This window comes from Ambystoma mexicanum, chromosome 4p (assembly GCF_040938575.1).
Source record: "Ambystoma mexicanum isolate Mex_15411 chromosome 4p, UKY_AmexF1_1, whole genome shotgun sequence".
In the NCBI taxonomy this organism is placed as follows: Eukaryota; Metazoa; Chordata; class Amphibia; order Caudata; family Ambystomatidae; genus Ambystoma; species Ambystoma mexicanum.
In genome coordinates, this window is record NC_090927.1 from 43806882 (window position 1) to 43820851 (window position 13970).

Genomic DNA, 13970 nt, shown 5'->3' on the forward strand with positions numbered 1-13970 from the left:
CCTAAAGTGCATGCATTCGTCTTTTTAAATTAGATGTGGCTGACATCCAAATTATTTAAAGAAGGCTTGAATTTCCCAACACAAAGGTAGGCTAAGAACATCTTCACTGGTTGGTACATGGGTTGGTATATGCAAATGATGTTCTTTTTTACACTGCCAATACGCTTGTAAAGGTTGCTTAATTCTCTGTACAATAATGACCCAGAGAGCAACATCAATCGAAACCCAAATCATGAATTTTACTTAAAAGTACAAAACACTCCTTGTAATTAGCATTTTAATGATGAAAAGGTAGAAGTAGTAACCAAGTTGAAATACTTGTGTGTAACCTGTAATTAAAACAATGTTTTTGTTGATGACCACATTAACATAATATGAAACACCTCCCAGATTATGGAAGCTCTCTGGATGTTTACTTTAATACCTGGTGGTTATTCACTTCAGCCTTATTAAATACATGGAGGGCAAACTTTGGAGAAGATCCGCTGGCTTGGGGACAGTCACCTGAATGAAATATCTTTATTCATGGTTGAGGATTAATTCATGGACTGCCCCAGCTAGAACAAGATTCCTCGTTTTTGGAGTTAAGCCATTAGGGAAACCACCAGTGGATTTCTGAAATTCCTGATAGAAGAGGTCTGCGTGAACTAGTTAGACAAGTCCTCGTCGTTCCCCGGAATGTTCCGAACATTGATCTGTAGAGTATGTAATGATAAAGGAAACGTGGGGTCCATGAGGCATCTGTACCTTGAATGCAGGGCTCTGGACAGATATTGGAAATGCTGAGGAGATTTGTAGAGAAATAGAAGGATCAAAAAAATGGAATATTCGGACTAAGTGCCTCATTGCAAGTTTTGCGGTGCTGGAAGAAAATTGCGGTAATTCCGTTAAACTACAGACTTGCCGGTGGGGTGGCCTGGGTTACCTCTAGCCAAAAGCCAGAGGTAGCTCAGGCACCTCACCAGCAATAAACAGCTGGTAATACCGTCAATCCCCGCATGGAGTCCTATCAGACTCCATGGAATGGGGATTAGCATGCCCTTACTGGCACCTGTAATTTGCTGGTATTTCTGGCAGGCCAGGTGCCGGTAACGGTATTACCATTTGGTTGTATCCTGGCATATTTATCGCCAGGATACCACCAGACATGTAATGAGCCCCTTAGTGTTTGGAGAGGAGAATGCCTTAATTTTGGCTGTGCTATGACTTTGGTTTAAAATTTGAAAACGTAAAGATTATAGATTTTTTGTTTTTGTAAACCAATATAATGGTAATACAAATTAAACAGCCAATACACGTCATATGTATTTAGAAAGATAATGTGTCCATTTTCTTCTGCAGGGTTCTGAAGCATTCACCGAAAAAGCAAGAGGATAGTTAAATACACTGCCCCAAAATATCAGCTACAAGGAAAGGTTTACCTGGAACAAAAGTGAAGCTGATGGTAATCTCTGGGAATGCAGCGGTTTCTAGAAGCTCAGTCTGGTCAAGAAATGGTGGAGGAAGCTACACACTGTAAAAGGATTTCTGTCATCACTTGCATTCCATAATCAATCACAGGGGGTCACGTGATCAGGAAGAAAGCGAGAACGATTTGTTAAAACTTAGAAAAGCACACGGGTGACCATAAGCCCCAAAGATAGTCCCAATTACAGTAAAGCCTTAATTCAAAAGCCATAGTTCATTATTTACTAAAGAATCCAAACAGTAAAGAAACCTATAAATGTGCAGTATTTGAATTAAAAATGCTACTTACCAAATTTGGATACAATAGCCCAGACTAGAACATTGTATGGTTGCAGATTGTGAGAAGAACATCAGATAATATGAGACATATAATATGAGAGAAGACCAGATGGGGGACCGTTATCGAATACACAAACTGGATTGATAAAGAAGGGTTTGCAGCTTTATTTAAACTGTGCATAGAGTTTAAGAAATTTGGCCTATCCTTCGGACAATGCATTTATAAAGAAGGCCACTCTGAGAGATGTCTACTGAGCATGATATACACACATTATGACAATGGAATGAGGTTACGTCTTCTATGGAATTCTCGCTCTAGAAAATCCAACTCTGAGAAATGAAACCCCAAGAAAAAATGTATCACTGCTCATAAAAGTTTCAATTGGAAAGCCCAACTTAGTCAACATGCGTCAGTCAGAATAGCTACCTACTTCAACATGAGAAAAATCACACATAGGAGAAATAAACTCATCAGTACACCGAATGTCAGAAAAGTTTTACTCCTATAAGGTCTTTAATTCTACATGTGAGAATCCACACAGGAGAAAGCCTTTATCAATGCTCTCAATATCAGAAATACTTCAGTCAGAAAAGCAACCTGACCAACCATAACAGAATCCACACAGGCGAACAACCTTATAGTTGCACTGAATGTCAGAAAAGCTTCAAGCCTAGATGTTCTTTAATTCTACATGCGGAAGTACTCTCACAGGTGAAAAACCTCCTCATTGCACTGAATGTAAGGAAAGCTTCACACATACAATGTCTTCAATTCTAGATATGAGAACCCACATAGGAAAAAAACTTTACCCGTGCACTGAATGTCAGAGAATCTTCAGTCGGAAAAGCGAACTAACTAAACATGAGAGAACCCACACAGGTGAAAAACCTTATCAATGCACTGAATGCAAGAAATGCTTCAGCTATAAAAGCAACCTGACTCATCATGAGAGGATCCACACAGGCGAAAAACCTTATCATTGCACTGAATGTCAGAAAAGCTTCAATCGGAAAACACATCTTGCTCGACATGAAAAAATCCACACAGGTGAAAAACCTTATCAGTGCACAGAATGTCAGAAAAGATTCCACTGGAAAATTAACCTTACTCAACATGAAAAAACTCATACAGGAGAAAAACCTTATAATTGCACAGAATGTCAGAAAAGCTTCAGTCAAAAAAGGAATCTAATTCAACATGTAAGGACACACACAGGAGAAAAACCGTATGAATGCACAGAATGTCAGAAAAGCTTCAATCAGAAAACCCATCTTACTCAACATGAAAAGACCCACACAGGAGAAACCCCTTTTTGGTGCTCTGAATGTCAGAAAAAATTCTATTGGAAAAGAAGTCTAATTGAACATGAGAGGATCCACACAGGTGAAAAACCTTATCATTGCACGGAATGTCAAAAAAGCTTTAGTCGTAAAACACATCTTATTCGACATGAAAAAACCCACACAGGTGAAAAGCCTTATCAGTGCACAAAATGTCAGAAATGCTTCAGTCAGAAAAGCAACCTGACTAACCATGAGAGAATCCATACAGGTGAAAAGCCTAATCACTGCACAGAATGTAAGAAAAGCTTCATGCATAGATATTCTTTAATTCTACATGTGAGAACCCACACAGGTGAAAAACCTTATCAATGCACTGAATGTCAGAAAAGCTTCAACCATAGATATTCTTTAATTCTACATGCGAGAACCCACACAGGTGAAAAACCTTATCAATGCACTGAATGTCAGAAAAGCTTCAGTCGGGTAGGCGAACTAACTAAACATGAGAGAATCCACACAGGTGAAAAACCTTATCAATGCTCTGAATGCAAGAAATGCTTCAGCCACAGAAGAAACCTGACTTATCATAAGAGGATCCACACAGGCGAAAAACCTTATCAATGCACTGAATGTGAGAAAAGCTTCATTCGGAAAACACATCTTAATCGACATGAAAAAACCCACACGGGTGAAAAGCCTTTTCAGTGCGCTGAATGTCAGAAAAAATTCCAATGGAAAACTAACCTTACTCAACATGAAAGAACTCATACAGGAGAAAAACCTTATAAGTGCACAAAATGTCAGAAAAGCTTCAGTCAGAAAAGCGACCTAACTAAACATGAGCGAGTCCACACAAAAAGCCTAATCAGTGCACTAAATGTCAGAAAAGCTTCAGTCGGGAAAGCTACCTACTTCGACATGAGAGTAATCACACAAATGAGAAACAGGCTCATCTATGCACTGAATGTCAGAAAAGCTTCACTCATACAAAACATCTTCAGTTCTATATGTAGGAATCCACACAGGAGAAAGCCTTTATCAGTGGACTCATTGTCAGAAAAGCTTCAATCAGAAAATGACCATGAACATGAGAAATTCCACACAGGTGAAAAACCTTACAAGTGCACTGAATGTCAGAAAAGCTTCAATCATGAACGCTCTTTAATTCTACATGTGAGAACACATGCAGGTGAAAAACCTTAGTGCACTGAATGGCAGAAAAGCCTCAGTCAGAAAAGCTAACTAACTTTGAGAAAGTCCACACAGGTGAAAATCCTTATCAGTGCACTGAATGTCAGAGAAGCTTCAATCATGAACACTCTTTAAATCTACATGTGAGAACCTACACAGGTAAAAAACCTTATCAGTGCACTGAATGGCAAGATAGCTTCAGTCAGAAAAGTGAACTAACTAAACATGAGAGAGACCACACAGGTGGAAAATCCATATCGGTGCATTGAATGCCAGAAACGCTTCAGGCAGAAAAGCCACCTAACTACCTGTGAGAGAATCCACACCACGCAGGTGAAAAGGCTCATCAGTGCACTGAATGTCGAGAAAGCTTCAATCGTAAATGCCTTTTAATTCTATATGGGAGAACCAACAGAGATGAAGGGCTTTACCAGTACACTGATGTTCATTAAAACTTCAGTCAGAAAACAGACCTAAACCAACATGAACAATCTATGCAGGGGAAGAACCTTATCAGAGCACTGAACGTCAGACAAAAGAAATCGGTCATAGATGATATTTCATTCTTCATGAAAGAAACCACACAGAAGAATGCCTTTTGGCAGTACACTACATTTCCCAAAAGAATCAGTCAGAAATCAAGCCTAAGCATGAGAAGAGCCACTCAGGAGAAACCCCTCATCAATTCACTGAATGTCAGAGAAGAACCAGTCAGAAATGCAGCCTAAGCATGAGAGGAGCCGCTCAGGAGAAAACCCCTTATCAATTCACTGAATGTCAGAGAAGTCAGAAATGCAGTCTAAGCATGGGAGGATCCACTCAGGAGAAACCTCTTATCAATTCACTGAATGTCAGAGAAGCACCAGTCAGAAATGCAGCCTAAGCATGAGAGGAGCCGCTCAGGAGAAAACCCCTTATCAATTCACTGAATGTCAGAGAAGTCAGAAATGCAGTCTAAGCATGGGAGGATCCACTCAGGAGAAACCTCTTATCAATTCACTGAATGTCAGAGAAGCACCAGTCAGAAATGCAGCCTAAGCATGAGAGGAGCCGCTCAGGAGAAAACGCCTTATCAATTCACTGAATGTCAGAGAAGTCAGAAATGCAGTCTAAGCATGGGAGGATCCACTCAGGAGAAACCTCTTATCAATTCACTGAATGTCAGAGAAGCACCAGTCAGAAATGAAGCCTAAGCATGAGAGGAGCCTCTCAGGAGGAAACCCTTATCAATTCACTGAATTTCAGAGAAGCACCAGTCAGAAATGAAGCCTAAGCATGAGAGGAGCCACTCAGGAGAAAACCTGGATCAATTCACTGAACATCAGAAAAGCACCAGTCAGAAATGCAGCCTAAGCATGAGAGGAGCCACTCTGGAGAAAACCCCTTATCAATTCACTGAACGTCAGAAAAGCGTCAATTAGAAATGCAGCCTAAGCATGAAAGGAGCTACTTAGGAGAAACCCCTTTTCAATTCACTGAATGTTAGAGAAGTCAGAAATGCAGCCTAAGCATGAGAGGATCCACTCAGGAGAAACCCCTTATCAATTCACTGAATGTCAGAGAAGCACCAGTCAGAAATGAAGCCTAAGCATGAGAGGAGCCACTCGGGAGAAACCCCTTATCAATTCACTGAATGTCAGAGAAGCACCAGTCAGAAATGAAGCCTAAGCATGAGAGGAGCCACTCGGGAAAAACCCCTTATCAATTCACTGAATGTCAGAGAAGCACCAGTCAGAAATGAAGCCTAAGCATGAGAGGATCCACTCAGGAGAAACCCCTTATCAATTCACTGAATGTCAGAGAAGCACCAGTCAGAAATGAAGCCTAAGCATGAGAGGAGCCACTCAGGAGAAAACCTGATCAAGTCACTGAACATCAGAAAAGCACCAGTCAGAAATGCAGCCTATATATATACTGAAGGGTAAATCCCCTACTCTGTGGGGGACTGGGGAAAACAATCAGCAAAAACCAACAAAATATGTCCCCACAGGTTATAGACTGGTGATACGGTATATGTATTACCTATACACACCTCATTTTCTCTGACCAAAAAGGAAAGACAAAAAATGGAAATGTTTGCGCAAAACTATTTCACAACAGGAACACTGCTATCTGGGTATGCTACTCCTTAACTCCAGTCAGTGTCCTAATATTCTCTCTTTGTACACACTAATATCACAAAAATGTATTAATGCAATTGAAAAAAAATCATTTACTTTGAGTGTCACTTGACTAGATCTGAAATCTCACCATATACATCAAGAATGTTTCTCATTATTTAATAAAGAACATACGACAATCTTTTACACGAGCCTCAGTGACATTTCACAAACTGTTAGACACTATTTTCTTAGATCGGGCTCACAACATATGACAATAAGATCAACAGTATCTGAATAAATCATACATCATACATGACAATAACAATCAAGAATAAATGCATCAATAGTAAAAAAAGGAACTGAAAATTTAGAAAAGACAAACAGTTAAAAATAAAAGAAGAAATGTTCTTATCAGTAAAGACGCTGAGTGTCACAGGAATTAAATTCTTCTCCTATTTCAGTTGTGGAAGTCCACAAATCTATATTTCAAGAGTGCCAAGGAAGGAAAATGTCCAATTATTGTTCCTTGTAGGGTTTGAAAACAAGTGGCTAGTGTCAGTTTGATTCATATATTCGCACTTGCCAATCACTTCTTAGAATACTGCTCATGTCAAAGAATGCAGCCTAAGCATGAGAGGAGCCACTCGGGAGAAAACCCTTATCAATTCACTGAACGTCAGATAAGCACCAGTAAGAAATGAAGCCTAAGCGTGAGAGGTGCCACTCAGGAGAAAACCCCTGAATGTCAGAAAGGTTTGTTACAAACACAGTCCAATTCTACATGTGAGAACCTACACCGGATAAAGTCCTGTTTGTGTAATAAACATCATAAATGCTGCAATCAGTCATTCAGTCTAATTGAAGGGCCTGCATCCTTTAGCTCTCTGGATGTTTTGGAGTACAAGTCCAGTCAGTCCTAGCAAGCATAGCCAATGGCGAGAGATCATTGTAAACTATCCAGAACATCTGTAAAGCCAGAGGATGCCAACCCCTGGTCTAACTTAAAATGAAACCACCCAGATGGGAGAATTAATGTGTGCCTTCCACGCCCAAGAGACCCCACAAGGAAGCAAGCCCTGAATATCAGAAGCGCTACAACTAAAGAAAGGTTGAGTAACTTTACATGAGAGAGCGCATGTGGAATCTTCATGAGAAGAGTGCATGAGATGAGAGCTTATAAAATATCAGGAAATGCTCACAAACCAGAATCAGAATGCAGAAAGAAGGTTGGGCACTCTGATCTTGCCAAAGTAAACTTACTACAACACAGCTGCAGCGTGCAGTTCATCAGCAGGACCATCACACGGTAATGATCATGATCAATAACTGATATCCTAGCTGTGATCTTAGAGGAAAGTGTCCCATTGAAAGCTTATGAATAAAGGCTGCATCCTCAATCCAAAATGGATAGTCCTGAGATTTGAACCAGGAACTGTGAAAAAGGCCTAAAAGACATTTATAAAGTGGTTTAATGAAGTGCATTTGGACCCATCAAATCTCTTGGAGAAAACATGTTGCTGCAGTGCATAAATAGATGAAGCGGCCTCACGCTTGCAGGAAACAAGTTCAGCGACAACTCTCTTAAAATGACCACCAAGGTTTGATTGATTAATTGGCAGTGTTTGCTCAAAACGTAGTGTGAGAGCAACATGACTTTTTTCAGTGAGCAAACAAAAGCCAGACTTCAATTTCTCAAGACTGATTTTAAGTTAAATGTTTGTGATAACAGCAAATGATATCCTATTTGAATGTGTAAGGTGTAAAGTTTCCAGAGTCCGAACTCAAGTTATTGTTTAATAGGACTTTCCATCTGATATGATATTTCAAAGGAACACGTTTTGTGTCCAAGAAAATGTGCAATTGACATGCAATTAAAAATATTCCTCCCCAGCTATTTTAAAAATGCATCTCGATATGAACTTAACGCAATCTAATTTGGGCATGCAATCTATTACATACTTCCATTGGTTAACTCTACACAGTTCCATGTCCATGTGCATTTATCGCCTGTTTAGCTTCATGTAATGATAAAACTGTATGGCAACTAGACACTGTGGTGGGCGTTACCGATGCTGTAAGGGACGCACTTATAAAATCGAGTTTGGTTGATGGCTCAAGTCTGCTCGTCCAGTGAATGGCACTCCACAGAGATTCCAGGTTTCTCATTTCTGTACTTTTTGGCATTTGAGGTAACTTGCCATCCTTTGTACTCAGTACATGTTTTTGTTGTAATTAGGAACACTTTGCTTTGTATAAAATATATTTATATATCAAGAATACAATAAATAAGGGGATGGCTTCTGCAGAGCAGGTGTTTCCTTCCCCACCCGTAATGACCCCTTATTTGGATGCCTTGTGCAATAATTTTTTCACACCAGTGTCTTTGCACACATTTAGAAAAGATTTGTATCCTACCTCTGCTTTAGGGCTTTTGATGACCGTGCAGCCCTTTATAGGCAAAGTTGTTGAGAAGATGGCTGCCTCAACTACTTGGCCTGATTTGTGACCACTTATCATGTTTCTGCCTTCTCGGGACTGTGTCAGCTTCCTCTAGATGAGAGAGAATTGCTATTCCAGTCCTTAGGTAGTAACTGGGCCTCATTCAGAGGTGGCAGTAACCCTGCCGGTGCTACCGGCGGGTTGCCACCAGACTCAGAATAATTTACCAGCGCCTGTCTACCCGGTTGTTGGGCAGAATCCTGTGCAGTTCCCTTAGGGAGGACTACAGACAATTAAGACTACAGGTATGAGCAATACATCCCCTTTGGTATCAGTCTGTACCACAAAGATTTAGTTGGTAGCTGTGGCTGAGCAGTCAGACTTATCTCAAGAGGGAGATGAGCAGTGTTCAGGTTTACACAATAGGACTACAATACTAGGGTACAAGGAAACACTGACCAAAGCTTTGTATTAAAAAGAATATATATATTTATTTTACACACTTCTAGTTCAACACATTAATCACAGTTATTAAAGTAAGTTAAAATCAGTCAAGAAAAGTATCCACAACTCCCTAGTTAAATTGTAGACAGGTTTGAGCCAGAGTGAAAACTGAGCAAAACGGCACAGTGAAAACCAAACACAAATGGCACTCTAGCAATTTCTCACAAGGGAGGGAAAGCATCAATTATACAGGAATTCCTTCTTACACACCCTAGCAACACTTCCTATAAGTGTGTGAACAAGTTTTGGCAAGGCAGTACTTTAGCATGTATAAATCTTGAATGAAAACCGAGCAAAATGGCACTTCACAAGTTTTAAAAGTGGGAAGAAGAAGGTGGTTATAAGAAGTAGGTGCACCAACACAGTTCTAGTTGAGGAGCAATCTAGAGAAGGCAGTTCTAACAAATTTAGCCAGTGTCAATAGGCATGTGCCAGAGTCAGTGGTACAGGGCAAAGGGCCCAGGAGCAAAATGTTCTTGTAGCTGCAGTCAAGTCTTTGGTTAACGATTCGAAAAAGGTGAATGCAGAAGGTGAAGAAAGACAATGTTAGAGAATAGGGGCGGCCAACCCAACAGGTAGGTAAAGGACTAACACGTGAAAAGGGCGGCCTGGCGGAACAATGTACCTTGGAATGTAGAAGAGGCTCCTGCGGTGGCAGTTGTTCCTGGCAGTTCCTGCAGTTCGGGAGATCCAGCAGAGGAAGAGAGGCTCTCGTTGTGGCGGAAGGTTCGAGTTACTGCACTGCCCAGGGATGAAACCAGCCGTGGTGCTGCCCAACGAATAAAAGATACGCTCCTTTAAATCGCGGTCCGGGTGGACGGGTGCCTGGCTATCTAGTCTCTGAGTGCAGGGCACTGGGGATTCAACTAAGGCAGGTCCAGGAAGGCGATTGGCAAACTGGTTAGCCCCACCAGCTCAAGGGAAGAAGGCTCTTTCAGATGAAGATCTTCTCTCGTCGTGTGAAGAAAAGTGGTGAGACGCTGCAGCAGGGTTTCATTGGTGATTCAGTCGTTGCTGATGTCTTCTCTCCTCTTCGGCTTCTTAGTTCCAGTGGCGACGTCTTGCTCTTCCAGTCCTCAGGACCCTGCTTTTATGCAAAAAGATCCCCATTCATACAGCCTAGCTGTCACTCACACAGTGGAGTGGTCATCTTGGCGGGAGACCCTCCAGCCTATCAGGGAAGAGTGCGACATGGTTTGCTGCGGCAACCCTGGCCAGGGGTCCTACTCCCCCTCCCACACAGTGGACCCACCCCAGACTCAGTGGCGCTGAAAGGAGGGCTTCTTGGCAGAAGCCCACCAAAAGGACGAACAAAGGATCCCCGACCTGGGTTAGGAGTTTAGAGAAAGACACAAGAAAGAATGTATATCAACGTTCTGGCAAATAAAACCCACTGGAGTAAAGTTAATATAAAAATAAACCAGCGGTATGTTAGAGGCTGTCAGTAAATGTGGTAGCCTCGAACAATGGGAAAATCCCATAGGGAAATATTTGCGGTCGAATATTTTTGGTAGTAACCACTGCCACCAGCCAGAAACTTTTGAGAGAGGGACTATACGGTACCCTCTCGAAAATGAACATAAGGGAAAAACTATTAACCCTTGCCAGTACCTCCATAGTAAGATGGGTTGTACTGGTTATGTTCTTAAAGATTGACTAGTAAAGTAAATGGGGACTTTACATGCCCTGGGAGACAGTAGTCAGTCCCAAGGTATGGAGTCTATGTTTGGGGGTCGCTACGACACCCCTGTGTCAGTGCACGGAGGGTGCTGTGTAACACCTGTGGATAAAAATGGTTCCTATGGGGGTGAGAAAAACCCCATAGACATTAAACACAAAAATAGCCTAGAACACACATAGCAATTATGCCTAAGAGTGGGAAAAAGGGTCTCACTCTTAGCAGGAGAAAAAAACAAACCCTTCAAATGCAGCAAAGCTGCTGGGGGACTCTATAAGTAAGGGAAATTAGCCATAGAATGAGAATTCTCCCTAACACCAATGCCACCGGGAGATTACAGTCCTGGTGACCAGAAAGCTAGGTGCCAGTAAATTGTAAGTCATTCCCGTGGAGTCCGAAATACAGGAGCACCGGCACTGTTTTTAACGGTGCCGGTGCTCCTCTGAAGAGCTTGCCTACCATGGCCGCTGCGCCCGGCAGGGTCAAACCTGTCAGGCACAGCTGCTCCGGCAGGCAGACTCGTAGTTTGCCGGTCCGGAAGCAAGGGTGCCGGTGAGCTTACCAGCACCCTTGTTTCTGGACCGGCAAACTTGTAATGAAGCCCACTGTAAGTGATTTAAACCCGGCACTTCACCTAAGTCAGTGCCTAGCGATTGATGGACAACTGAAACCCTTAATTAATTATTTGTTTCTAGAAGTTCTTTTATTCTGAAAGATGTACCACTTATATCACGCCCCTCTCTTTTAACCCCCCCGGTCACACTGAACCAGGAAGCAGGCTGGTTTGCAAAGTTAAAATATTTATTTATGTATTGCACAATATATATCACACTATTTTAATGGGTATACAATGATCACCAATGGGGTGATGTCACACTACACAATCTCTTTATTTATAAGGAGTAATAAGGAAAAATAATGCAGCACAGAAAATACTTTTGTGTGTGTTCAATCAAATGGCAATGTGATTTTTATTTCCCCCTGCACACCCGTCAATCCCCCAATATGCAATATGAAGTAAGAGTAGGAGGAAAAAAAAGGTTTCAGGAATGCAGAATTCAAGCAAATATATCAATCCCAATTTCCTCCCCCAGCAAACACAAGAGAGAAACAGGAATTGATTGCCAAACTTGTCAAAATGGTTTTAAAGTTGGCTTTCAATGAATAGGTAAAACACTAAATCTGTTTTAATTCACTGAAATTGTTGAAATTCTCATGGGAGCCACTGTGTATGGTTGTAGACAAACACTAGCAATGATTTGAGAGTAATAAGCAATGGGAAAACTTAATTTTGGGGTTGGTTGCAATGAAAAGCTATTTTACACGTTATAGATTTTGGCCAAATGAAAAATTCACGGCAAACTTTTACGCGCGCGTTAATCGCGATCGAGGGGAAACTAGGAGTTGAGATGCGGTTTTGGGTTCCTTAGAAAGCTTAGGATGTTAGCTACTAGCATTAAATTTGAAGAAGTTATGGACGTTTTCGTGGAGGTCGTTTTTTTAGATGGAGGCAAAATTTTAAAACAAGGATGCGCTTTTAAAATACAAACAAGGTTTCTTTACACTAGGGATGGACTATGAAGAAACAAACTACACGACAGCACAGCCACCAGACCAGGACGTCTCCGATCAGGTTTTTGCCCGCCGAGACGCTTGCCTTCTTCAGATGAAATATATCAGCGCAAAGATGATTTTAACAATATTATTACAGAAGGACTATAGGAAAAGAGAGAGAGTTCAGATAAGGCAAAAAGGATTTCTAACAATACAGTTCTGGATAAAAGATGGATTTGATTTGGATCGGGATGACTATGGACAGTACATAGGCTAGTGACAATCCTATACTATGGATACTCACTACCAATGTGTTGAATGGAACCATCAGGGATCTGGTTCTGGTCAGGGATTTCTGGGACAGTCTGCTGGGCACACCGGACTTGTCTGGTTCACCGATCAGCAAAGCGCTCTGGACACCGCACAGCAGGACTATACAGCAAGGGGCTCTGGTCTACACTGCACAGCACGACTGGACTGGATCTGCAATGGCTCTCTGGTCTGCACAGCACGGCACCAGACGGGGTTTAATCTGCCCTTCTGGTTATGAAGATAATTCTTTGGCAGGCAAGCAGTTACAGCACAGCCTGGCTGCTTCTTTGGTTTCCCCTTTAAGTTGAGGGATGGGTTCTGGAAGTTAGGCCCAGCTGAAAGTGAATCAGCTATGCTCTGAGCCTTTCTGCTTGCAAAGTTTCAGGAGTCTGGAACAAGGAGTATGGATGGATCTCCTTCAGAGTGCTTCGCCAAATTCGGATGGTGGGTGGATCAGTGTGTATTCTGAGTCCTGAACTGTCTCTATTTATGTGTTTGATAAAGGGGTGGGGAAGCTGAATGATCCTAGGCGCACCCCTTAGGTAATCTATTGGCTAGAGTCTGCTCTCTCCCTTGATTGGAGGAGAAAACAGCGGGTCATCATGATGATGCGGTTTATGGGGCAAAACATCCTCCCCTTTGCCTTTTGCACATAAAATCTCTTTGTAATATAATACATCCTTACATGTGTACAATCTTTATACCAATAACATACATAGATCACCTATTTTGTGGGGCAAACCCTCTTCCAAGCCTCATTGCTGTGAGATCTTGGGTCTGGATTTGGCAAAATGTCCCACTTTTTGTCCGGGACACTATCTCATTTGTCCAAAATTTTGTACATCTGTGCGCATGATATCTGGGCATAATTGTATGAAGTTTCATGCTTCTGACATGAATACAATTGCTACAAAACCAGAATTTTCACTGTGCCTTCCCAGAACATCGCACAGAGTTCTGGCTCCTTTTAAAATGTGCACAAAAAAATCACATTAACAATGCTGTTAATTCTATAATTTTTACAAATTCGCACAGTCCTTTATCAGTTTTTTTCAAAAATATGTTTTCTATGCTTTGTGAATCAACAAAAGTGTCTGTCCCCGTCTCCATCTCCATCATGCAGCTCAAGAGCAATCTCCGCCCTCTACCTCCTGGCAGGT

The 13970-nt window shown here is 41.6% G+C and overlaps 1 protein-coding gene across 2 annotated transcripts in view; it reads left to right on the forward strand.

The window, feature by feature from the left end:
* LOC138452951 (zinc finger protein 271-like) overlaps positions 1-8213 on the forward strand; it is a 123848-nt gene extending 115635 nt beyond the window's left edge. For both annotated transcript variants that reach the window (XM_069605323.1, XM_069605322.1), the window contains exon 2: positions 1342-8213. In XM_069605323.1, coding sequence (XP_069461424.1) covers positions 2422-4233 — 1812 coding nt within the window. In that variant the 5' untranslated portion in view covers positions 1342-2421 and the 3' untranslated portion in view covers positions 4234-8213. The remainder of the gene's footprint in view (positions 1-1341) is intronic.
* The last annotated feature ends 5757 nt before the right edge of the window (positions 8214-13970 follow it).